The 27,904-nt window shown below is 42.1% G+C and overlaps 1 protein-coding gene across 5 annotated transcripts in view; it reads right to left on the bottom strand.

The window, feature by feature from the left end:
- LOC146364565 (protein bicaudal D homolog 2-like) overlaps window positions 1-27,904 on the bottom strand; it is a 40,223-nt gene that overhangs the window by 11,034 nt on the left and 1,285 nt on the right. For all 5 annotated transcript variants that reach the window (XR_014798856.1, XM_084916350.1, XM_084916349.1 and 2 more), the window contains exons 2-8: window positions 13,047-13,259; window positions 4,418-4,570; window positions 3,403-3,617; window positions 3,065-3,311; window positions 1,142-1,399; window positions 797-1,000; window positions 127-675 (exon numbers count right to left, since the gene is read on the bottom strand). Coding sequence is in view for 4 of the 5 variants with exons in the window: in XM_084916350.1 (XP_084772476.1) it covers window positions 127-675; window positions 797-1,000; window positions 1,142-1,399; window positions 3,065-3,311; window positions 3,403-3,617; window positions 4,418-4,570; window positions 13,047-13,259 (1,839 nt within the window). In the remaining variant the exon portion in view is untranslated. The remainder of the gene's footprint in view (window positions 1-126; window positions 676-796; window positions 1,001-1,141; window positions 1,400-3,064; window positions 3,312-3,402; window positions 3,618-4,417; window positions 4,571-13,046; window positions 13,260-27,904) is intronic.

Raw genomic sequence — 27,904 nt, forward strand, 5'->3', positions numbered from 1 at the left:
ATTTGCTTCAGCAGCTGAACACACCCAAAATAATTCCCCCTACCTCTATTTCTAACTTTTGTGGACGATGACAAATGTTTGTATTGAGAGTACTTTGTTTACAGACGCTCAAACAGATCAACCTACCTGCTTGTTGGCCTTGAGGACAGTGCGCAGGGTGGCAATCTGTTCCCTCTTGGTGCTGAGCAGGGATTTCAGTTTGAGGATCTCCTCCATGCAGGCTTCTTTGTCCTTGTCGGCCACAGTGCCCAGCTCCAGAGAAGCAACCCTCTGGCGTGACAGCTCGGTGGTGCGGTCCACTGCCAGCTGCAGGTGCTTAATCTGGTCTCTGATGATGGCAACCAGATTGTAGATGTTCATGGGCTCGCGTCGGTGGTCAGACACAGGAGAAGGCAGGGAGGAGATCGGGGAAGGTGCTCCATCGCTCAGGTCGGTCTTACTGGGCTCAGGGAAGAGGCCCTTGGTGAGCAGGATGGGAGAGCGGCGGCCGCGGCCTTCCGGGCTGCTCCGACCACCCTTACCCTCTTTGTAGAAGTCGAGCATAACGCGGTTGGGGGTTTCGTTGTTGCACATGCAGACATGGTTGTAGAGGGTGGCCAATTCTTCACTGAAGGTGACCAGCTCATCCTGTGCCACACTCAGACTACCCTGAGACTCGCCTGCCACGTCGCTCAACTGAGAACACACCAAAAAAAACAAAAAACGCATTATTTCACTACAAAAAATGAAAAAGCTTTTTTAAAAATAAGGCATATATAAAAACATCAAAATAAACATGTCTAGAGAAACACCTCACCTTGCGCAGCTCTTTCTCAAGCTTGGCTTTCTCTTCTCTCTCTGCATGGCTGGTCTTCTCCAGAGTTGTCAGGTTCTCTTTGAGTGTTGTCACATCGGTTGCCAGACGAGTGCGCTCCTCTTCGTAACGTGACTGACAGGCCTGGTATTCTGCTTTCAGGGTCTTCAGTTCCTCCTTCAGCTCTCCTGCCTCTGACACCGCAACCTAGAGAAGCAAGATCACATGCGAGTGTAAATGAAACCCAAATGCACGACATTTTTCGGACTTGACCCCATTTCATTTTCCTGCAGGTTTCAAATTTAATTTGATATTTTGCGCTGCCTACAACGACCACATGCCATTTACCTTATACTTGCACTCCAGGATCTCGGGTCCGTTGATGTCAACCTCATAATAGTCTACATCTTCGTGGCTATCACGTTCTTTCTCATTATCCAAAGCAGACTGGCGCTCCTTGCTGGCTTGGAGCTTGCGGATGGCATTGAGGTTCTCTGTGAGGCGGTTGACCTTCTCCTGATGCTCTGACAGAGCACCGTTCGCCTGCTCTAGCTGTTTCTGGGAGTCCTGCAGAGTGGACATCAGGTTGACCTTCTCACGCTCCATCTGAGTAGAAATGCAGAGACACAATTAGCCAAAGGACCTCGCCCATGCACATGCTAATCTGATGAAGGACTTATGTCTTTAAATCATGTTATATATCTGGATTGTCTATCATGTATGTATGAGAGGAATATCGCTCACTAGGTCTGACATCAGAATCAGGATGACCTTGACAGTCTGCTGGACTCAGTTCAGCTCAGTGCTGGCAGACAGCCTGGGCGTGTCATCTTACACAAAGACGCACACAAAGTTGTGCTTTTGCAAGCACTGAGCTATTTCGGAATCTGCTCTGTAAATAATATTAAAGCATCATGCTCGTCTGCATGCATAATTTATTATTTCACAATAGCTCGTGAAGATTCATTTCTAAAAGTGACTGCATGCTTAACCAGAGTGGCTTGTTGTGCTCAAGAACACTCCTTTATTTACATCAGTGGTCACATTAAAAACTTTTATGAGACACCAATGCTTGAAATAGTGTTTATGGGCAGTCAGCATAGCAGTGGCCATCCTTATCCTGCAGAATCTGTCGTAAATGCTGAATTTCCAAGGACTAATAAGTTAACTTCCAATGAGTGGACGTTTGGGATTTATCTCTAAAGAAATAAGAATAGTATGAGTTGAGACACAAGAGCAGCAGAGTTTGACTAAATGAGAAGGAATGTTTTTTGTTTCCTCTGCTCTGATTGCTGCCAGGAATCTGTGGAGTGATGTGTCAGAAGGTTTTAGTGGGCTGAATAATATGCTGTTGGGTCATATCAAACATGGGATTTTGTCACAGTCTGACAGTCTGTCCATTACAATAAACAGCACTGTGGTGGCTTTAAATTCCCACATTAATCCAGCAACCATATTTATGTTTGATGAAGGGAGAAAAAAAAGACTTAGCCCTCAGGCATCAAATCTATCCACTATCCACAGGTTGCTAGTATTTTCTGGTAACCATGGTGCCCAATCAGTTGTGGCCTTGGACTCATGGAGTGATGATCAAGCAGATGGCAGGTCCTCCGGTGCCACCACCCGCTGCCTTGGGGTCACACGGAGCAGGATATGTGTGCGCGTCTCCCTGGATTAACTTTGCTGTAAGGAGATTTAGATCCCTGCAGCAGACTGGGGCACGATACAACGCTCCACTGTAAGATACACCTTCCGTTCAACCAAATAAACACTGAGATTTCAGGTCAGCTACACCCAGTTAACACTGAAGGAGTCCATCCCCACAGCCCAATAAATTCTAGTGTAAATGTGACAATTTAAAACTTGTAACTTGTAAAAATGTAAAACCATTTTAAAGATGTTTATGAGTGTTTGGGAATTAATTGCATTTTATACAGACATATTCAACTTTTGCTATTTTGCCAACAAACATAAATAGAGTGACCAAAATAGGATTATTTGTAAAAAAACCAAAAAACCAAAAAAATCAAACTAAATTTCAAAAGTTGAACATTATAACTTCCAGTATTGCTGAACTATCAGATTACTGTGATCTAAGTGATGCTAATAAACTGGCAACTGTGAACACTCATAGTTCAAAGTCTAAAAAACCACTTACATGAGCCACTAAACAGGAATTGCATGTCTTTCGTTCTAGCGTTTCCTGGTATTAATTCAGTGTGTAACTGCATAAAAATGATTCAACACAAGCTCTCATGCAGAAACACAAACCTGCATCAGCTGCTGTTTGAGCTTCTGGATCTCTGAGATGTTAAGTTCGCTGAGCAGGTCATCAACAAGGCTGGGCACAGGACGGAAAAGCTCTTCCTTCTTAGGCATGGAGATCCGGTTGTCGTCAGTGATGGCATTGGCCAGTTTGATGAAGCCATTCTCATATCCGTGGAGAGCCTCGTCGTTGTTAGGTTCAGTTGCAGCATCGTCGCTGAACTTGAGACCATCCAGAGAAATGCTGAGAGGACTGAAGAAACAATGTGGAAACTGTATGTTATTAAGAGCTTTTTTAAAGCCTCTTGCGAAGTGTATGAGAACCTGGTTTCTGTTCCATTTACCTGTTGTACAGAGTGTCACCAATGTTCATGTAGTGGGAAAGCTCTTTCCGCAGGGAAGCCTTCAGCTCACGCTCCGTCTTGATGGTCTCCAGAGCCTCACTCAGTTGACGTTCAGCGATCTCCTTTAGACGGATGGCATCCTCCAGCTGGCTGTTAAGGAACTGAGTGTCCTCCTCTAGGCGACGGATCTCATGCTTCAAACCCTCAAACTCCACCTGGGAGGACAGGAAACCACTATCATGAGTTTCAGAATCACAGAGGACTACACACTAGAATGCATATTAGCAGCTCCAATTAAAATGAGCCACTAAGCTGTAAAATTGCTCAAGATAATGTTAGGTAAGAACACATCCATCTGATTTTCCTTTTAATTTAGATTTTAAAGGGAATTTGATTTGGGAATCCTTTTCATTCCCTAAACAGCAGTAATATCTGTATAATTCATGCCATGTCTAATGAATATATAACACTATCCAAGGGGTTAAGAAGAGGATCAAGAGCTCAGGCATCAAGTGGAAATATCCATGCTGTAAATATAGCTGCGCTTTATGTAAAAAGAGGATTTCTTTTAGCTTTCATGGCATTTGAATAAACCCAGGAAGTGTTTTGTACCATGATAGACTCTCTGATATAGCTGCTGAGTCTTTCAAACGCTCCCACAGCAAGACATTATGGGAAAACAAGAAGAAGCTGAGGATGATTTTAATATCACACTTAAATCTGAATGTTAAAGCGCAAAGTTTTTGAGCTTGTATGTAAGAGGGCTACTAAAATCCAGCATACAGTTAATGTATGTTGACAAAGTAGGTGGTATGCCTGAAGCCGCCAGTGTAATTAAGGCTAATCTTTTAAAGCATCTGCAATATAATGGAAAAAATATTTTTAGTTCATTTACATATGCCAAAGAGTGAGCTTCATGATAGCAGTGAAGGCACATTTAGTTTATTTTTGCTCTCATACCCATCCCTTTTCATTTTTCTTTCATTTTGCAGCTGCAGTGTTGCTCTCTTCTCACCTGACTTTGCTTGAGCATGGAGACCTGCTTCTGCAGTGAGATGTTCTCTTCCTCCAGTTCGGTGTAATCCTGCAGCAGACGAGACTCCCTGAACTTGTACTCCTTGATGTCATCGCGCAGCTGATTCCTCTGGAGCTCCACCATCTGGCTGCTCTGTAAAGCCAGAGGAGATAGGCAGAGATAGAAGAAGAAGAGCTGTCAATGACCACTATTTCAATCTTCTTGGGCCAAGTGTGAGAGATGCCAAGTGACTGGATATTGTTGCTTTAGTTTAACCTTTTGTGTCACGTGGGCTCTTTAACACTTTAAGAGCGCCCATCTGGTCAAACTAAATGTGTGTGTGTGTGTGTGTGTGTGTGTGTGTGTGTGTGTGTGTGTGTGTGTGTGTGTGTGTGTGTGTGTGTGTGTGTGTGTGTGTGTGTGTGTGTGTGTGTGTCTCTTTGTGTTCGAGAGGGAGGTGCCAGGTGTCTATCTGGGCAGCGGGCCACAAGTGTGCTTGCCTGCCAGTTCTGATGGCACCAAAGAGACTGAAGCCTACTTATCTCTCCTGGTGACAGCCTTTCAGTGGATAGAAAGCTCTGTAGTGGTCTAATTTTCTAAAGAGGAGTCTCATTAGGGTTGATTCCCTGTACGGAAGTACAGAAGGACCATTTCCAGAACAAGAAATGGCAATAATTATCTACATTTCATTGGAAAATTGTCTGATATACTGATATATGCTAAGTTGTGTCCCAGTAAAGCAAAAATGCTGGTACAAAAGAAAAAAGAATAAACATGCAAAGAGTCATTATGTCAATAGTGTGATTGCTTAGCAATTATTGCATGATAGCATGATGTTTCTGATAGACTCCAAATGCAGTTTGAGCCCTCTTTCTGTGTAGAAAAGGCACCATTAATTATATAAAGGGTTAGAGAGGTAAACGGCATGTCCTTCCCCCACTTGAAGACGCCAACAAACTAAAAGCCATAAGGATCTGGTCAGCCCTGCTGAGCCACCCATGTCCTTACTAGCTTGTCTAATGCTTTTTTGTTATTGCTGCTGATTCATTCCAAAGCACGAGTAACCTGGACTTAGGTGAGAAACATCACAGTTCTCAGGTGAAGTAAGTGGACACTCGCTAACAGCTGTTGGGCGCTGTGCCTTTTCAACTAAGTGAGCATGTATGCAAGTACTGGGTGGCAAAGGTTCAATCCACACACACCTGAACAGGAGAAGAATCTGCGTATATTTACATTTGTTTCTCATAAAGACAAGAATAGCAGCCTCTACGTTTTGGATTTGCATGTGTGTTTGCGTGCTGGTATATATGTAATGCGTGTCCTTCCCTTGGCAGCGATAACCTAACACCAGAGGGACAATTAGCCTCCCAATCCCTAGCCAGGTGGCCCCTTCCTCTCATGCAGTCGCCATGTGTCCAAATCACAATCCTTGCTCTCAGATCCTTTCAGGATAAAAGGAGTCACTCCTGAGAGGTTTTCTATTTGCAGACTTTCTCATATCGGCATCATGTCAAAACTGAATTCACATCAGTGAGATTTGTAATGGAAGCAGAGTGAGGTAATAACACCTTTTAGTCTAATATGCACAGAAACCTTCAGAGAGAAATGACCTACAGGAGTCACACATCACTCATAACTGAGTACAATATCTTTATTACATAATGAAACTGTTTTAAAAGGAAACAATAATTCGTCCTTCTAAAAAAAAAAACCCATCTCAATATTATGTCTCAGGAGACTATTTCTTGTGATTCTTTTTGGAAATAGAATTTACTTGCTTACTAAAAAAAATAACAAAGAAGTTACTAAATCCCCAATGATGACGAGTACACGCAGCCTGTCCTCTCTGTAATAATTAATCGCTTTTTGCAGACCTGGGCTAAAGCTGACGTTTGAAGGTGCATTAAAATTCAACAGGGTTTTGGGCATGTCTAATGAGTGCGGGTGTTTGCTGTGCAAAAGCCCTGATGTCGGTGCATTGCTAAATAATGCATGAGCTCTGTCCTACCACTAAGCTTCTGCAGAGTGGTTCTGACTTCTGAACGAGAGCTAAATTAAAGCAAAAATAAAAAGAGCTTTGGAGAAATTCAAAATAATATTAGATTAAAAGATTCGAATGTTTCATTATGGCTCAGATGAGCTGTGTCAGCTGGCTTTCAGGTCACTTTCTTGTCAGGGTTATGTGCCTCAGCTTGAGGGTCAGTGCTGTTTGGTCCAAATGAATACAAGCTGCCGCTGAACCTGATTAAGATCCCACTCCATTCTGATTTAAATGCATGGCAGGGTCTTAACCTTTCACCTTGCTTCTACATCCTCTGCTACACTGAGCCCCCCAAAGACTGAGAACAGGGCAACAGCCTGGCTGTGTGACAGAAAATGTAAGTAAAGGCTGTAGTGGCCACATGTGTTCCTGCTACAAAGAACAAATAACATTTAACTGGGAGAGAGAAATGAGGCTCCCTGGGGGATGTTTTTGATAATTCACAATAATGTGGGTGTGTGTGGCTGTGAGGTGCGACATTGTGAAGGCAATTTGTGGTGCCGCCAAAGGAGAGCGGTGACAAGGCGCCGCGATCACAGGCTTAAGTGTGGTTTGTAACTGTTGTCACTACAGGTGACGGCTGGACAGCTGCCTTAAACAACAGCCGCGTACCACACACACACACGCGCACACACACAGAGACAAATGTGCCACTCAATGCAAAGTGGGTGGCAGCAAAAACACCAGGTTGTTCAGCCATGCTGCATCATTATAGCAAAGGCACGATATATTAGATATTTAAAACAGAGATGGGGTAGTGTGTGCATGTGCACAGACTACACACAGCAGAGTTGTGGACATTCAAGGTCATACAGTCAGGAGCGAGAGAGAGAGACACAGAGAGACATAGAGCATCTTCCAGCTAGACAGTCTAAACTCTCTCCATTTCAAATCTCGAGCTTTCTTGTCACCAGTAAACTGCTTTTGACAGCATAGAAAGGCTGAGCCCACTTAAATCTCCCAGAGCTCGGAGCAATTTCCAAATGTGTTTGAGCCACTCTAACCTCTATTTATATGAGAAATGGTTCCATCAGCCAGTAAGCCACAGACGCAAAGTTTCCGGATTAAAACAAGTGTAGATTAGGAATGTTTTAATGCTTTGTTAAAGGCCCTGCTGTGTTCTTAATAACACCAGAGAATCCAGCTTGCATTTCTGAAAAACAAAATCCATTTTTACTAGTCTCTTACCCGGGGTTTGCTTCCCTGAAAGCGTTGCCTAGACTCCCAGATGTCACAGAGCTGTATTATTTATATTACAGCACAGGCAGGCCTGCTATGAATATATTTTTATCCTCTTTCTGCTCCTTCTCTTAACACACTCACTCCACTGACCTCAATTTCACTCTATATCCTTACTTTGCACATATTCATTTTTTTCCCCACAAACATACACAAAGTGCAGAGAAGCTCCCAAATGACCTGAAGCAAAGTGCACATCAGCTTAATAATATTTTATTTTGTACCCCCTTTCTCAGCTTCTTTTTCTGACACCACTGATCTGCATTTTGCACTAAAACTGCTGCTTTCATTTTCCAACCCTCACCTCTGCTCTTGCATCCCAGAATGCTGTAAGAGGCAGTGTAATAAGCTTTAGCCCTATCATATCTTTCTATCAGATAAAACCAGGATTGGACAAGTTCAGTGATTATAAAAAGAAAATAATAAAAACTTTAAATGCCCTGCAGTCTCTAAAGTAACTCAAGGTCATGTCAGCTCATGTTTAGTCTAACTAAACTTGCAGCCAAAGCCATCTCTTAAGAAGAGACGAAGAATAAATCACAGATGAACTCAACCCCCCCAGTATAACTTCAAACACAGCAAAGGAAAAATAAAGCCTAAGGGCATCCTACTGCTGTCAACACCAAGAATGTGGGTGAAAGTAAAACTGCTTTTATCCTCCTTCCTGCTGCAACCAATTGTCATTCTCTTCATCTTACCCAGACTCCACTAGGGAGCAAAAACACAGCCAAGGTCACACTTTTCACTCAGTCTGTGAAAAGCTAAAATGTGAATGGAACCTGGTGAATGAGTGGCTGGTGGTACTTAGCACAATGTGACACTGTGGAAAAGCCCACAGGGTGTACAGTGAATTAGTGTTTTTGAGGTCATTTGGATGAGAGTGCAGAAGAGTGAACAAATGTGTTTACACCCATTAGTTTAAGTGAACGTTTAGGCCAATGGGTTTGTTGTTGATTTATTAACATCCATTGATCTACCATGAAAACCCTGATTGGTGCTTGGAATTAAAGCTTAAATGAAGAATGCATGTTCAAAGCTTTATGTCATAACTTGACAAAAAGATTCAGGCAAATTTATCTGCCATTTCGTTGTCATAATCTTACTTACCAACAAAATGTGAAAGTACCCAGATGCATCAGATGCTCCCTAAGAAAGCCTGAGTCTAGAAGAGAAGCAGCTAGCTAAAGTGATAATGTTGTTTCTCTAATTAACCCACATAATATCTGGAGGGTTTGACTAGGATGTAGATCACTTGTGACAGCAGTAGTAACCATGGCTTGTGTAAAAAGATCTGTCTTTGGTCTTTTCACACCTCTCCTACTACTGATTATTTTCTGAGAACTAATTTTTTAAACCTTTTCCTAGCATATAGCCTCCCTATCTTGTCAGTACAGCAGGACAAGAGTCGATCTGTCTTGGCATTAATGTAAGAAGAAAAAATAGGGCAGTCAACACCAACACCGCAGAGCCCTCTTTGAGTCCTATTCCATTAACCTCATGTCAGATGATAATGGCGAACAAAGAGCATCCCCTCTTGGATCGCTATACCACTCAACTCTGACCTTACAATAATCAATGTAAAACTGCAGCACAGCTGTAACATCCTGCATCAAAGGCTCTGTTCTACTATTGCACCACTGAAAAGCAGGTGTTTTATTTTCTATTTGTTTTAGCAGAGATCTTCAACCGGCTGAGCATAACCCTCTACCAACCTGTTCAATCTCATCTCATCAGTGCAGACACCTCCCTTTTCTTAATCCCCCACTACTCGGTCAGGTGTTTAATCCAGATAGTTAAACAGCACTTAAATTAAGGGGTGGGAGGTAGGCCGATGCTTAATGTCATTTACTGTGCCAATGAAGTGGAAAAACCAGTCATGTTTAACGTTTGAATGGCTTCCACATTATGGTAACAGATAAAACAGCACAACACCCAACTTATGAGTGAGAGAGAGATGGTTCATGCATGTGAAATATCAAAGGACAACAATAGACCTGAAGTGAAAGCACAAGCAAGTGTGTCAACACAACATCCTGACTCATGCAAAAGAAACTGTGTACTATAAGCAATCGCTGAAAGCACAATTATGCTGTGCTGGAAACACTCTACAAGACTAAAGAGCGAATAGAGTGAATTACACTGGTAAGATTTTGACCCTTTTTTCTTCATCTTTGCTTGATAATTTCCTGAAAGGCATGCAATGGAGGTTCCCATTCTGTGAGGCATCGTCGGAGGCACATTCCTCTCATGACACGAGATTGAATTTAATGAAGTCATGCCTATTAGAGTGCGCCTCCCCACAATGGTACTGGCTCTTTGTGTGGATATAATCCTGTAGACTGCAGTGTAGCACTGAAATGTGTCTTATCAGTGCTTTGGGCTAACATTTGAGTCTTTGGCACGGGAGAGTGCCTGGTAGGCTTAAATGTGTGGCATGTAAACGGGCTGAAAACCAGCAACTAAAATGGCTATAAATGAACTGTTCTACAGAGAGGCAAAATCCATTTATAATGAGTGATGCTTCCACATTCATGGACTGTGATGCTTTTCTTATAGTTGAAATTGTGATTCTCATGCATTTTGTAATTCTTTAAGTGATCTTAATTCCACTCCAAATAAAACAGCTTTTCAGAGGAACCTTGTAGAATTGCAGGAGTAAAAAAAAATAAAATAAAATACATAAACTTCCCTTTAAAACAAACACAAAGGCCTACAACCCAACTGTCAGCTGCATTCCATGAAAAAAAGAAAGAAAAATTGAGTCATTCAGTCACACTCCTTTCTCAATTTGATTAGCCATGCAGTCTGGGAAAAGCAGGACAGTCCTCAATTTTCCTTGGATTTAGTCCCATTAAGCGTTTCTCGTTCTCTAACGGATTTTAGGCCCCCTTGTCTTTCTCTCATACCATTCTTATCATCTCCAAGGGCTCTCCTCCTCCTCTCCCAGCCTACGCTTTGGGGCTAATTTGAAATCCAAGAGACAAAGGCCTCTTTCAGTCATGTCAGTCCACTCACAATGCCAGCCTCAGTGCCCAGGCTGCCTCTATTTGCCTGCCAGACACACTCCTAGCACCCACCAACGTACAGTTGGAAGGGCATCATTATCTCCCATACATGGTGTGATTTACACTCTAGACCCTTTTATCCAACCAATTAGAACTGTCCGGGGCCCATTGCTATGCAACAGAGTGTTTATAAAGGGAATGGCACCTGCAGAAAGGCCAAGGAGACCACCAGTGCAACACCAGTTACAGCTGTACATGCGACATGCAGCAAAGGCTGTATTTGCTTTTCTCTCAAAGATTCAACTAAAGATTTAAGAGGCATGTTATCAGTAATTATGTTTAAGCTGGAAACTGATGAATGAATGGAAGCTGGAGCAAGGTTTTATAAAGGGGAACTCCTCCTCTGTTACAAAAACATTTCTAGTGGGGCACATCTGTCTTCAATAACGTTCGAATTATACCAGTGTAGATGCAGAGCTGAGCAGCAGCTGACCTAATTATAGTGGAATTTAGAGCTTTCTGGAACTTAAAAATGGCATGTCCCGCACAACGACTTAAGTCTTTCACTAATCTGAGGAAGAAACACTGCTGACATCTGTGTCAAGCAGATGTCTACCAAAGTCTTGGGACTCAGGAGGGGAGTCCTTCACCCTCCCAATTACCAACTTGACCTGCAAAACAGCAGACGCAGCTAAATCTGCTGTGCACAAACACAACAAGATTAGGTGCCATTAGCTATCAGAACAGACAGAAACAAAACCAGACATCCTTAATATCACACTGCAGAATATAGGCCTATTGTTGAGTGTTGAACAGTGCTGGGGTGGAGATATATGTATGGAACGGGTATAGCAACACTAATCTTTCATACATCTATCGATCCACCTCCTGAATCCTATCCCAAGGTGTCATTTGGGTGAGTGGGATAGAACCAGCGATAGAGCTAACACTGATCTTTTAACTTTCGAAATGAAAAGTATTTTTGGAACCAATGCACTCTGAATAAATTAGAGTGTGCAGAAAGTGCTCTCTGACATGTGAAGCACCCAACCTAGAGCTGTGAGTGCAAATAAATTCCCCTTTCAAATCAGCATGCAATTAGCATTAGCATTACTCCGCTTCTTTCTTTGACACGAAGCCAAACTCTTCAAACAACTTGTGATTTAAGATTCCCTCTTTAGTATTCCTGCCTTGATTTGCCCGTCAAGGGAGCGAGGAGCTCGAATGGTGAAAGCTTCCCTCTGCCTTCCTGCCAGCCTCTGTTACTGTTTTTTTACTTTTATGTCTCCCGTCTTTGTGTCAAAAGTCCTTCCCTAAAGCGCAGCATGATTTAAATATATAGTCCACTCTTGTAATTTTAACCTCCTCACCAACTGAGTCACACAACATTGGACATACATGATCATTGGCAAATAAGATGAACTACATACACTATCTGCTGTGCAATTGTCTCTTCTAATGAGGGCAAATTAGCAGTGAGTATATGTAAATTGAAACAGTAAAAGTGGGAGACATTGTCCAAATTGGGACACATACAAAGGTTTCCATAATGATATGTATGATAAAGTGCAGGAATGTGCAAAGGGTGTGCTCAGTTTTGAGAAACAACTTCCTTGTGCTTCTGGTTATCAGAAAAGGGCTTGTCTAAGGTGGGGTGTTTATAACGAGTGATGTTTCTAATGTCAGAGTTAAGGCAGCAGTCCCGTGCAGTGATTCACACAAATTAAACATTAATAGAATAATTATTCAATTATTCAAAATCCTTTTGTAACACAGCGTATTTCCCATGGTCTCAGTATTTTCCTGTAAAAAAACAATTCCACCCTGGACTGCATTAGGTGCAAAGGACAACACATTAGGCTTAAAGGCAAGGTGTTTCTAGTCATTAGAGAACGTTTAATCTTGTCTTGGCATGTCAAAAAGCAGACTCTGCAATTACACCCTGCATAACAGAGGATTGGACAGCAATGTCAATCAAATAAAGGTACTGTAGGTGTACATCACAAGTCTCAACAACCAACTGAAACTAATGCAAAAATGAAAAGCACAATGATTACTCTGGAGAAAAATATACCAGGATAGGGATAAATAAGAATATCTGTTTGTTTTCTGCAGCTTTTGCAGAAAGATAAAATGCATCAGGTGATAAATGATCAACAGACATCCTCAATGTTCTAAATAGCTGTTCTAAAAAGCAGGTTAGAGCAATACTGTTTCTGCAAGTTACTGCAATACTGAAGTGCTGAAGAGACGATTAGGGACATCTGATCAAACAACAAATCAATTTCAAAATTATTTAGAAAATAGAAACAGAACAGTGGTGGGATTTTGGTTCTCCTTTTACCTCTCTCAAATCTTGACTGATGGCATTAAGGCGTTCGTTCTCAGACTGGGTGTTGGTGAGGATGTTGCGTGTCTGCCGGAGCTCGTTCTGCAGCTCCAGGACTCTCTGCTCATAGTAGGCTTCCTTACAGGCCGACTCCTGGATCAGAGACTCTTCTCGGCTCTCTCCATCTGCCGCCACCTTCCTGTGGTTGGAGTAGGCTTGTCCAAAGGCCTGGAGATACAGTGAAAGAGGAGAGAGTTGCTGGTTTGAAACTATAGTGTCATGGGGTTGTTAAGAATATTTAGAGATTTGTGTATGAAGCATCACTTGACATTTTCATTTTCATCTATCAGGTTTGTGACTGACATAAGTTTATTTGTGATTCAACCTCTCCAGAGCGACAATGATCTCTGCTATTGTGGTTTAGCTGAGGCTCAAAAACCTCCCCAAAAATACTGCAGTTGCTCTGTAGAGATAATCAGTCAGGCTCCATCTGGGCTGCGTGATCCTGTCTTCCCCCATTTCCTCCCCCTCTCTCCTCTGTTAGCTGCAGGATATTGGCCTGCATGTACTCTGCAGTGACTCCACAGATGGAAAAACCAAACAGGAAAAGTAGAGCAAATGCACTAGTGTCTGGGTGATCACGAGATCCTGTATTCTAATGCTCTTAATACCTTAGGAGATCATAACAGAGTAAAGAAAGGTCAACAGATATTATTTGATTTTGCAGACTGCATGAAAGGGATGAACTTATGAAGATTAAACAACTATGGAGAACTTACAAGCTAAAGCCTCTACATTCTATAAGAGGCAGTCTGCTTAAAGGTTGTGAATAGCAGTTTGTGCAATATGAAACAGACTGCTTCATTAACATAAGTGCTATATTGTCCCTAATTTGCTATAACCTCCAAGGCAGAAGCCACAAACACATAGTGACACGGCGACCTTTACTGCAGCAGAATCTAGGTTAGGCTACACTTTCACTTCTCAAAATAATCACCTCATGATTACAGATTTCATTTTCAATCCTGTACCCGCTGGTGATCGGATGGGCATTCTGATTCTCATCTTGCCTCACAGCTCGAGTGCAGGCGGTAATCTGAAATCACCTGAGGCACTGAATCTGACCTTGTTTGCAGCTGCAGTGCACTCTCTCCTCTCTCTGACTGCCTATACTGCACGTGACTAGCTGCTGTAGGATTTTCTCTGTGTGCATGTGTATCGTATTAATCCTAGTAATTCCTTTAGATAGAGGCAAATCAGGAAATTTGTATTAGTCAAACTGACCTACTTCCAGTGGAGCATGACATCATTGCTTTAGCAGTTTAGCTAGCATAGCTTACATTTCAGGAAAGATGATGACTGAAGCACAACTTGGCAAGAAAGAATTGACAGTGTTTCATTTAGAAGCATCTCTGTTACTGGCTAACAAATGTAAATATCCTAATTTTCCCTACATTTCACTACAATCCCACCGATATTGTAGGAGGAGTCGCAATTCCTGTGAAGTGTGCAGGGACAGATTACGGTCGCCATAGTGTAAGCTCATTGGTCCTTCAGCCAGATGAGTTAGCAGGGAAAAAACATAACCCACACATTGACTGACTATTTGCATTTAGCCTAGAAGTGCTCTGAACAGAAAATGCACTGTAAGAACAAGAAAAATACTACTGTGATTTGACCACATAGAACCAGTGCTCATAATTGTTCGCCTTTTATTTGCAGCTCTAGATAAAAGTATCACTTAAATACGTGTCTGCATAACTCCCCCATCTGCCTCCTTTCTCCAAATCAAATCATCAATCAGCAGGAGGCTGTATTTTATTAGAAAGTTATTAGAAAAGACAGGATTAACCCAATCAGTAATCAGGAGAATCCCATCATTATAATCTTGATGCATAGGTTTTATTGAATAAGACTCCAATCAATCCAATCTACGAGGCCTGCCCTTCAAACACGCAGAGCCCCTAGTCAAAAACCCAGTGACCCAAGGCCTTTAATCTCCGCTCCCCAAGCGTGGCTTTAGGCTACTTTAAAGGAGGGCAAATTGGGGCTGCACGGGACCAAGCCTATTATCTCACAGTGAGCTGCCCACCCAGTTTATAATTCATCTTTAGCTTGCCATATGTTGCAGTTTTATTAACACTGGACATGCGAATGTGGATTATTAATCTCTTAAAAGCTAATCAGAGACAGGTCTTTATTAGTGAGCTGTGTGGACTGGATTTCCTCACAGATGACTACAGCTGACATTATAAAGGAAGAGCCAATAATTCAAAAGATTTATCCCACCACAAAACCCAGATGACAGCATACATTATGGGCTGGTCATACCCTAGGCTGGCTTTTAGAGATCTTAGTACATCATAGTGCATGATCACTGTTGATGATAAAGCTTCATGTGATTGAGGAACTGACAAAATTAGTCCAGTCACATCTGATTTTTGGTTTTTCCCCCCTCAGATGACAGTGTTGTCTGATTACTTCCTCTTACATTTCTCTCACCCTAACAGGATCTAACAACCCAAGTCATAAGATTAATGAAGACAGATGCGTGGGCACATGAAGAAGGCAGACTCCTGAAGAAGGAAGCAAGCTGCCATGTTTCTAGTCTTAGACAAAGCTTATATCAAATTACTGGTTTCTCTGAGATGTTTGCATTTATGGGTTAAACTAAAACAGTCATCTGCAAACTTATCTTTCTCCAAAACAAATGTTGCTATGGCAGATTGTCCTCTGATAAGAAAGCCTTAGGTTTAACAAAGGCTGTTTAGACATGTTTGAACATGGTGAGATCACTGCCTTGTCCTCCAATCTGACCAAGGACGCAGCCTTTAGTGACACTGATTAGAAGCTGAGACAAATCAAGACTCAAAGATCAATCACACCTCTCTGCTTTTTGATCTCTGCTCAGGATTCGCTAAACACTTGCTTCTGAACATGACAGCTACTTAGTAATCTTCAACGCCTTATGTGGTAAAGGAAGAATATAGGTTACATAGTTCATTCTGGTTTTCTCAGCCGGAATCCCGCTGCATGGGCTTCTCTAATCCAGTGAGTCAAGAGCACAAGGGAGATGGGCTTTGGGTCTCCATCAGGTAACAAACAGATCGATACAGCCGGTCTCAGAGGCCCTGTGGAGCAGAAGTACACATCTAAAATTCTATTTTCAGTTCCCTTCCCACTGGCGAAGAAAAGAATTTCTGTGGCATCAAGTAAGAACAACGTGATCTACAAAGATACAGTTACTGGAGACCCTCTGGAAAGGAGATTAAGAACAATAGGCTCCAAAGCACAGGGATGGATTTGCAAGGGCAGGAAGTCTTTTTGAAGACTTAGTAACAAAACCCAATTAGAAAACCAAGGACGGATTTGGGTTTGACACTTGTATCTCTGGTCCAGCTAAAACATCTCATTGTTAAGGTTTCAATTTAGCCTCCTGGGGTCTTGCATTCTGGGAAAGCAAAGCCCACTGCAGGAAGAAAGGCAGACAAAATAGAGATGGGATAAAACTAAGAAGACTCAAGCAGCTCATTTTATTTTCCAGCCACAATGAAACACCTTCCACTGTGCAACTGCATGTAAACCGAATGAGAAATCCAACTTAACCTTTGCTCTAACTGAAGTTTCAGAAAACATTTAACAATAGTATTTTCTAGCCGTTGATCAACAATCTCAAAATCTTGCTAAATTGTGCCCGATTAGGCACAACAAAGCAGCTCCAGACAATGAGACTTCTTGTTTCTTTAACTGTATTTTGGGGCTTTGGGGGCCAGTGGAAAACATTAAACAATATCACACTGTGTCATCTGGATCAGTTTGGTTAGTCATTCTGTGCTGGAGTTGACCCTAGATACCAAAGCAGTGTTTCAGCAACACTGAAGGCTAGTCACTGTTAGCATTGTCATTGCAAGCGAATGCAGAGGAAGAGAGGAGAGGCAGGAGAAGAAAAAAAATACACCAAATGGATTCTCTGGCCTCGTGAATCACAGCTCACGTGGAGTTGCAGTTTATAACGACAAACAGGCATGCCCCCCCCTTCCTGTCCATCTCTCCATCTCCATTCACAGGCCACTGCACAGCGAGAGACTCGAAAAAGATAGATAGCTTCAAGGTGTGTGGAGATTCTATATTTAGCTGTCGGCTCTCAGCCGTTCATGCGATGGAGCATTGTGTTAAAGTCAAGAGACCCACTGGCGAAACAAAGTGTCTCTGCAACACGTACTGTTTGCGTGACCTAGCAGGCCGATACACTACTCTACATTTCACCTATTTGTGTGGGACATAATAGCTCTGTGTTATTTCTGCAGCCGCATGTACAGTAAGGTACTGAAAGCAATGCAAATCATGTCAGGCGGTAGTGCATGCTTTTGTTTTTTTGTAAGCATTCACTAAATTTACAGAGAACATTTTTGCTAATCAGTGAACATTACACCAAAACCAGTGACAGCTGCTATAATGAATGACAGAGTAGCTAATTATTTACTTCAGACTTTACTCTTCAGTGGGAGTCGGAGGGAAATGAAAAGACAAATTCACTTTCATCTTTTGACAAAAATCCACAGCGGTTATGATTAACTCTCCACTGCTTTCTTGCAGTGGGAAGAGTTAATCTCCTTCCTGCTATCCTGACAGTTCTTCCCCCCCAAATCAGCTCTCTCTGTAAATTTGGACGTTGAAAAAACCAATTTTCTACAACCAAACAAGCAATAATGTAACAGGGGTTCTTGAATATGTAGTTGGCATTTTCATGTTGAACAGTTACATGTATGCAAAGCATTAAAAGTGCCAAGCAGAAGGAGCAGGAGGAGGGAGAGGGAAAAAAACAGTGAGAGAAACGCAAACGAGGGAGGCAGAGATATTTGCTGTTGCCTGGCACAGAGCCACATTGATTTGCTGCATAGCACAGAGCAGTTGGGCTATTATTCACACACAGGTCTGGACAATTTCACAGCCTCAACACACATACGCACGCATCTCATTTCCAATTTTGCCAGTGCTCCTTGCAGCCAGCCATAACGCACCACCTGATACTCAAGCCATGTTGAAGCATGTTCTCCCAACTGAGATAGAGGTTGAACAGGCGAACGCTCCAGGCCTTATAGGAAATCTACCGAAACTGCAGACGGCTCATGTTTTCAAAGGACAGAGGCAATGCACTGTATGCTAATGGAAAGGAATATTCCAGAGAGATCATCAGACAGCAGAGGTCAAAGAAACACACCTGCATGTGACTTGATGAAATGCAAATTGTCATGAAAAGTGAAATGATTTCGCCTCAAGAAGAGAAGCAGCATGTTCCACCGTCATGGGACTAGAAGGGCGTGCACCTCTTAAAAGCAACCACAAAGCTGTGCCAGATTGTGGATCTATTGTGTTGCAGGGTAGGAGAGAGAGGGGAAAAAAGAGAACACCAAAGGGGATGGAGCCACTGGGAGTAGGTAGACACATGCAATTAAAGCACAAACACACAGGCCTCTGTGTAAGAGAAATGTACTAATCAGACTCATGAGGCCCTTTACACAGCTGACTGATCAAGTCATCCTCACTGATAAAGAAATATCAAAATAGCATAACTGGGCAGCAGGGGCTTAGTTATACTAAGTAGCTACAGAAATTCTACCAGCTTATTTCACGTTATAATGAGTAATTGCTTGTTAGAGCTTTCATCATATCCGGCTGGGGAAAACTACATTTCATGTTTTATTCTGCCTTCACATTGGCTACCAATCCGAAGGAAGCATTAGAGATTCTGTGTGAAGTCAGTCTTCATCTTCAAACACGTTAATTTATATTCCTCAAACGTCTACAAAGACTGGACTTCCCATAAAATACCTTCTTTATGAAGTGAAACACCTGCAAAAAAAGAGCAAAACCAGGTTTGCGCTGCCATTACGCTGTCTGCGTTAGCCTGAAGGCTCAACACTATAGGTGTTACTGCCTGGCTCCTGTGTTATTAGAGAGTAAAAATAGTCATTACCACCTCGGCAGCAAGCTAAAGAACCTCCATCAAAGTGCAGCTTACTTTAGCTCTCAGTCAATATACTAAAAAAAAAAAGTACACATGATACAAACAGATACTAATTGATGAGAAATGAGAACTTTCAGGCCGGTCATTTAGAGAAATGGAGTTAGATCTTTCCTGAAATGTCTAACGCGTAGGTCACTAGTTTTGTTTTGTACTCCACAATGAAAAAATTTCTGCTCTGTCTTGTGTGATACGATGTGTTAAGTGCAAGATTTAAACTCTGCTTTTGTCTTTACCATTTATTCTTAGCAGTCAATTAAAAACAAGAAGGCATTGTATGTTGGCTCTATTGTCTACCAACTAAATCTACTGCAGACTGGAAGATAAAGATAAAGCCTCAAGGGAGAACAGAGACTCAATAGGCTCTTATAGATACACTGCACCACCGTATTAGCGCCTGAGCTGGATTCTGGATTCTTTATCCCTGTTCATATCACTGCAATGCCCTATACGAGCACCAGCTCTCAGCATTCACAGCACTGATCATTTGCAATGCAAAGCCAACATTATCTGTGCCTGCTGGTTCCCTTTTCTCCCCGATACTCATTCTTGATGAGATCTCCCTCGTCCACGTGCCCACACCCCAGAGGGGAGAGCTGTTGTTATGGTTACTATGCCAATTACAGTGACAGAGTGAGAGGCAGGTCAGTAAAGGCAACGCGAGGGGTGCCACTGACACAGATGGCTGTTTTAGAGCTCAGCCCGGCACAGCTTGCTCTCCTCCCTCTTTCTCTGGCAACAGTCGACACGCATGCCTCTCCAGTTTTGTCTGCACAAAGAACATCCTGGTCTGATGTTGATTCGAATCAACCCTACAGATGTGTGCTAAATTTGCGATAATGATATTTCTGACAGTACTGAAAAAAATACAGCTTTATGGATGCTAGTTTCTTACAGGCAGCAGCATTTGTGAGCATAAATAAATGAAGCGCATTTATATCCTTCTCTTCCAGTAAGTTACTGTCACAGATGACAAATGACTCAATTCCAAGTCTTCATCAACAGTAAACAATGAACACTCAATCAGTCCGAGTCTTTTTTGGGGGGCTCCGAGACATTGGTCCCTGTGGAACCTCACATATGATTTCCAAAAATGAACAGCCTCTTGATACCAATGTTCAGGGACAAGGGGAGCAGCTGGGGCTGCAGCTGAGGCCACGCACACAAACACAGATATACGCATGAATTTGTGAACTCAGACACCCGAATCTGAGCATGCTGTCTGCAAGGATCCAAGGTCAGGCTTAGAGAAACAAGGGGGAGGGTGAAGAAAATGTCGACTCTACTTGTTTGTGCATTTGCTGTCGAAAAAGCTTTACCATTACAAATAACCATTTATTAAACTAATGCTATATGAAACCCTAATGCATTTACTTTCATCATCCTAGGCTACATTAGTGCTGAGACATGTCTAATCAATCAGGTTGAAGTATTGACATAATGGGGGAAGGGCTGCAGAAACTTGATTTGCCCTTTTCCACATATTCTCATTCTAAGACGCCTCTAACATTGTCCTTTGCATACAATGATTAATCATTCCTAATCAACTCTGTCACCACCACTCTATTCATGAAGAAGGATAAAATTATCTCATTCTCTCTTCAATGTGTTGTCCTATCTCACCTTCTCATATCTCTCCACTGGCCATCCCAAACCCAGAGGACTGTCTCTTGGGGGATTCTGGCCCTGCTCCTGGCCAGACAAAAACTAATGACCTCCCTTCCCCAGTTGCAGTAATTAAATCCTTTAAATGATTGTGAGTGCCCGGATTCTCTCTACCAGTGAGGCTAAACCTTGAGTGAGAGCGTAAAGTCCTCTTTTTGAGGTCGTATCAGTTTGAAAAGAATAAAGTGGGTCTCAGTATGCTAACACTGAGCATATAAAAGATCATATCTGTGAGCAAATGAAGACAGTAGATTACATACAATGCCTTGTCTTTTTACAGTGACGAGAATGCCTTCTTTGATTTTTCCCCCATACACAGCAAAACTTAATCAATTCTTCAACACTTAAACCTCTCTGACAAAGAGAATTCAAATAAAACTGAAAACCAGATAAGACAAAGCCCCTGAATGTTGAACAAATGCTGGAAAAAAGAGCCTACAATTCTTTCATGAGATACTGCAATAAACCATGTTTTTATACAAAAATTACAGTCCCAGCGCTTTTAACTCATTAAAGCTAGCTGATAGAGAAACTCCTATTCCAACTAAAAGAGTGAACTGTTCCCACAGGAAGCCCGTGCATTTCCCTCTCATGTCTTCAATCCCCATTTCTCAAGACTGCAGGACTGCTGAGAGACTGGCACATATCCAATTAAAAACCCTCCTCTCTTTCATCTCTCCAAACCCAAGCTCTAATGTTGTCATTATCGTACAGCCAGCCCCCTGCCCCACTACACAGCTCCGTCTTCTTATCTCCCCTCCCTTCTTCTATCCACTCCCTCCCCTGGCCAACTACGCCTGAGGGTTTCAAAGTGTGGGCACCAGGAGACTTGGGTATGGCACACTGGAACAGGAGGACCAGACCCACTAGCCTATTTACTACTGGGGGAATGAAGGAAGGGAGGAAGGTGACGGCGATGTGGGGGAGAATGCAGACATGCTGCTGTTTCCTGGTGCTAAAGTTAAAAGGACGCCCAGGGTGAAGGGACGACCCTTTGAAATTGGGTTTGCTAATGTTTGAATAGATGGCCTAATAAAAAGCAAAGATGCTTTTCACAATCTGCCCTCTGGTTTACTTAATTTACGTGAGATAGGAAGCACTACTCTGCCAGTCAGGGAATAACTGAGATTAGCAGACAATGCAGAATTTCTTAGGAACCAGAGAGGCGTGATAGTACCCATGCAAACAAAGATCTCTATCTGTCTAGATCTCATCCCTGATCTCGTCTTCGGCTGCTTCAAAATAGTGTGTCCTGGGACAATCTGCAGACAAGGAGCTGTAAACAAAACTCCTCTTAAGTGGGAGGATATGGGTGGGGCATACCCTACAGATGTGTATGCAAGAAGGTGAATATCTTGCAGTGAGATTGGGGTATAAAGCCCCCTGTCTACTTGTAGCTATTCCAAGTTTGCTCCTGCACTTCATTCAGCTTACTAAGCAAGAAGTGTGCACAACCACCTTTATGTCAACATCTTTTTTTTTTAATGAGTCCTTAAAAGGACATCAGCGATTTCAAATCTCATCTTGTTTGCTGTATTTGAATGAGGTTATAATTGCTGCTGTAAATGTGAAAATTTGGCCTTGGCCCGATAAAAGTTAAACGCTTCCAGTACGAGTGGAATTGTAAATTACTGTTAAACAGCACCGCTTTTGATCTACAGAAGCAAATAAAGATCGTCAACTCAAAAGGCTATTAAATTTCAATTCTTCTCTATGTTGCTGTGGTAATACCCCGATCATTCTGAGAGGAAATGCTCCATAATGAGTGCTGATGTTAACACACCAGTACAGGCATATTTTGCTTGATAAAGAAGACAAAAAGCAAATAAAACAATTCTTTAACATTTTAATTTTTTTTTCTTGTCAGACAGATGTGGCAGAAGTGACCTGAATTGTCCACTTCCTCTCATACACTAAGAGGTATCTGCTCTGATGGGGAGCCATATTTCATATGCTTTCTAGCCACTATAAAAAAGACTCCTCGCAAGTAAACAGGATGTGGAGCTGGGGGGGCACGGGGGGTGAGTTATGACTTCATTTCAATAGAAGGAAGAAGAGATTGGATAGAGGAAAGCTTCGCTTGTGCCTTATGATTTACAGCAAACCTGCACCCAAGATTTATTATCAAAACACAAAGCCATAAACAAGCTTTGGAGATCGTTAACGTGTTTCATATGAGGGTGCCAATCGTGTCGACTGGAACCTTTAACAGAGTAGATAAGATTTGAGGGCAATCTGATCCACGAGTCAATCTATGGGCCCTTTTATAGGAATGACACAGGCAAGGTTTGTAATATAAAATCAAATCTTTGCACTACCCACATTCCAAGCTGATTCATCTGTTTATATAAAACAGCATAACCTCAGTATAAATAAATATGACATTAGTCATACCTTTAAAAGCATGTTCAACAATTGATAGATCTAAAGCTAACTAATATATTTGTCAGAAAGACTGTATGTCTTGAATTTTAACAGTTTAAACAGCAAGGTTTTACTAACAGGAAACCTTATCCTTAAAACCATATACCATAGTTATGAAAACCAAACAAACGAGTGCAGTAACTGCTAACTGGGGTGGTTTTCTTTTATTTAGCTGCTGAAAATGTAAATGCGATCCGAGAGACACAATGAAGCTATAGAGCACAGACAAGAAGGCATGTAGGAGTGAAGGAATAAGCATCTATTGTGTTTCTTATGCACACACACACACAGACATCTAGCTTAGTCACGTGTATGCACACAGTGCTCTTTGTTGACAGTTGGAATTGTTTAAAGTCAGTATGTAGTTCAGGAGACAGAAAACTGGAGACCTTTTGCCTGAGTGAACTATGTTGTATTGTCAGATGCATACAGTCACAATGACCTCATCTTCTGCATTTAGCCTGGGCTCCTGCCTGATCTGGCCCTAGTCTCCAGTAATTGGATTACACTAGCAGAATCATGACTGTGCCGGGTTGCCATACAGCTTCTCTATATGCACTTCTGACTTGTTTGAATGCACAGAAGAGCTCTCCAAAAATCCACATTTGAAAATATATAGTTTAGTTTCATCATAAGCATGACTATGATTATGATGAATTGCATATTAAGGTTTAAGTATGGCAAATATAGAGAAATGTTAACTTTACTGTTTTTAACTATTCTCAGGTTAAACTATTTATTCTATTTTAGATTATTTTATAACTTCAACATGTTTACTGTAGCCAAAAAAACAAAGTCAAAGTGAGGAACTTCAGCCGTGTAAACAGTCAAGAAACTGCTAACACATACGCACGTTTCCTACATCAGCCCTTGCCTGAGCAGGGCTTTTGAAATCCTCAATTTGCTGCATTTAAGCACAAAGCACAAACAGACCTTTCTTTAAACGTCCAGGCCAAAAACACTCTAAACAGTTTACTCACTGAGGCCGAGAACAGCCATCCACTGCTGCTGTAAATGTGGCCTGTGTGTGAACTGTGGACGGCAGCTGATTGTATTTTGTTCAGAAGAGTTAGGGCCAAAAGCTTTTAAAATCATTCGTGATTAGAGGATCATTTTACCTAAAACTAGGGGAAATTATTCTTTTATTATATTGGCGATATAATATGGCTATCTTTCTGCAAAGCAGAAAGTAACATTAGTATACATTAGTGGGCCTTTCTTGTCTTGAAACATAAAAGATATAGTGGAAATTCCTTTGTAAATTTATTGCGTAGGTGGTGGTTACAATACTTTGCACTCCTTTAGAAAAACTGAGACTCAGGGAACAGATTGCCAGGCTCGACGGCACCCAGAGCACAGACTGCTCAGCTTGGCAGCCATTAGAGTAGGCTTATGGACCAGATGCAGCTGATGAACTACACAAAGGAGAACAGGCCAGCTCCCCAAGAAGACCTGACAGCCTCTGCGAAGCATTAACCCAAAAAGCACCTACCTGTGCCCGACAGTGGAAGCTGCTGAGTTTTGTTGGTCCTGGCAGACTCCCAGACTGCCGTAAGCCCTGCACATAGCGGCTGGGATTCATCCTCTTATGCCCAGAGGGAAGGGGATTTGGGACTTTATTTAGTGCCATTTAGAAAAGATTACCCCTTAACTGCAGTCTTGCCATTGGGCAAAAGAAATTATGGCTAAAAGGGCAGATCAGAAACCCCCAAACAGTACTGAAAGGCCACATATTAGGTCCAAGATAACACAGATTGAAAGCCCATTGAAAATATTCAAGCTTAGAGAGTGAGAAACAAAAGGAATGGTTGGAGGAAATGTGTGAAGAGAAAAAAAAGAAAGATTCTAAAAGTGAGAGACAAGCAGCTGGTGATGAAACATAGCCTGCATTGGCAATGCAAGTGAGAGCGACTTTATTTACGACTCTTCATACAAGGCACCAGATGGATCTGTGTCCACCTCGTATTTTCTACTGACGTCCAATCCGTATCCAACCCATTTAACAACACGGGGCTTAGAGTCACACCAGATAGCTTTGTCTGGGGACATTGGCATATATTCTTTAGTGGTTTTGCCATTTCAAAAGGGACAAAACTGACCGATCCTTTCAAATGTAACTACAATGGGACGCCTCTCTCTATCGCTCCTTTGTCATACGCTGTGTCCTGCTGCCATTTAACCGTCTCTCTTCATCTGTGAAACTCAAGACCAGTTAACCCCAGTGAGCTGAAACACACAAAAGGGCAAACAGCCGAGCACAGACAACCCGGGTTCGACCGACCTTGACAAAATTCAGTTTTCTGATTGTGTGGTTGAATTCCAATGCTGCTGGTATACTAGGAGGATAGGAACAGGGCGTCTGTGCAATTGAATGACGAAATAAGATCAAACTGATCTGTTCCCCCTCACAATCAGCTGTTTTTTCCCCCTTTTTTTTGTACAATAACTTTAGTGTATTTAGTGACTCCATGAAAAATGTGACCTTCATATAGTTCTCCACACATTCACAAACTGTACAAAGGAAGCTGTACATTACTCAGACTGGAGGTGTGACATATGATGTAATCTGTGAGTAGCTTAAAATAAGTATATGAACAACAGTAGAGTCAGTCATCTTGTGCTTTTACACTGCTCCAGTTGGTATACTATCATTAACTACTTCACCTTGTGACTGAACCTGTGCAATAAGTGATAACTTGGTCAAAGTCCACGCTCATATCTTTATAGTAGCCAGGCTGCTTGTTAGATACAAATCAGCTGTTGACTGGTTTAGATACAACATACTGGGCCATATTGGGCCAACTGACTCACATTCATTATAATGCACCAGAAGATGAATCACTGCATCAGGCAGGATCATTTTGTAGCTGGAGTGCAGTGAGAAAACAAGAAAGCAGATGAGCTAAGAGTCCCAGGTGTACACATGATATACTCGACATTAAACATACAAATGATGCAGAAAACAGCAGGAAGATTGTATTAATAAAATTAACCAATGCATGCCGGCTTCTAGTCCTTGTCCTGTGTATTATTCTAGCTAGCCCCAAGCTTATCTCTCAGCAGTCATCCACAAACGTACGCAAAAAGCAGAACCTGCTGACGAATCAGCACGGCTGTTCAAATTAAGGCAAAGAGCTGGGCAGTTACTAAGCAACAGCAGTGCACGGGATTCCTCCATCTTCCTGCCTCAAGAGGAATGCGTGTGTGTGTGTGTGCTGTTGAGGGGTTCAGGACTGGCTGTGTGACAGGAAAAATTTGCCTACAGTCATGATGATTTCTCACTGCATTTTTCTGTCCTTGAGAAGGTAACGCAGTGTTATGAAGGCCAGTTGCTAAGAATAAATCTCAATCGTTTTCTTTTGTATTCAGGTTGTGCTTGCCAACAAGCAAAAGGAGGTTTGGGGTAACTGAACAGAATTCTGTGTTAAGCAACCGTCTAAATATGCCAGACAATCCGAGTCGGAGAAAAGAGACTAACAATCCAAACATTGCCGCCTTTAGTGCAAATAGCAGCTGTGTACCAAAGAGAACGTGGCATTTATACCTGACCAAAGATGTGTGCTTTGGTCCCGGTTGTTGGAAAACCACACTGGTCTGTCTGACCTAAAAGAAAGTTCTATCAACGAGAGCGACAAAAGCAGCTGAATCATATGATATTTTTCCTACAAGACAATATCCTGAATTATAACGTTGTCCTTAAAGTGGAGACTGACATAAGCTTTTCATTTTACCCCATATCTTGTGCTTGTTACCCACTACTTAGTGTAGAATGGGTTTGTATTTCTCCTGTGATAGCATCTCTTCTGCCCTTCATATCCAGACACTAGGTTGGGAGTTGGGTATCGTCTTTCAAAGGTTAACATCTGATCAGCGATCTGCAACCAGCATAACTCGACACTGTGGCAGTTTTCATCGCAAACAATCTCATTTACTGCCCATATAGATGAATGTTTGTGCTCCATTTTGAAAGAGAAAGAAGACCAACGATAATCTACAAGCCCAACCGATGCCTTTCTTTCCAACAGGCATAGCAGAAAAAAGTAAGAAAATGTCTAAAAATGTTTCTACTTCTTTTTAAATCACTTCTAGTTTGTTGCCATGGCTACTCTTTTAATCCATTTTCTTCTATTCAGCGCTTTTAGCTGTCAGTCCATTCTGACAAAGTGATCCTCTCTTGGCAAAAAAAAGAGAAATGCATGGGAAAATCCGAGCAGCAGTTGCTGAGACAGCCCAAAGACCTCCTCCTCTCTATTTTAACAACCACAAGAGAGTGGGCCACAGGAAGACAGGGAGAAACAAGAGGGAGAAGCAGAGAGCTGGAAAACATCTCTGCATGTGTCTCAAAATGCAAAGGAAGCAATGAGCAGAGATCTGGCAAGTCACTAAAGGGTTTATCATGAAGGACGCTCTCACACATTTTAGTTGTTTTGCTTAGTGGAGGGGGACACAAGAAGAATCCATATTAAAGGAGGATGTGAGCAACTATGAATAAGCCCGCCTCAGTGCCGGAAACTTTTTTTTTTTACCATGAGTGGGCAGAGAAAGAAGAATGAGAGGTACACAGCAGCTGGAGGGACTTTTGCGCCAAACTGCTCTGAAGTCATACTTCTCTCCATCTAAAATCACAACGCAGTGACAAACTGCTACTCCAGCGAAGAAAATTGGACACGCTGTGATATGACGTTAGGGAATAAGTAGGACCACTGTTCAGAAAAACAGTCACACCCTTTATCTGACTCTCAAGACCAGCTTGAACCAT

The sequence above is a fragment of the Perissodus microlepis genome, chromosome 20 (genome assembly GCF_051167445.1).
Source record: "Perissodus microlepis isolate ML-2025 ecotype Zambia chromosome 20, ASM5116744v1, whole genome shotgun sequence".
Classification (NCBI taxonomy): domain Eukaryota; kingdom Metazoa; phylum Chordata; class Actinopteri; order Cichliformes; family Cichlidae; genus Perissodus; species Perissodus microlepis.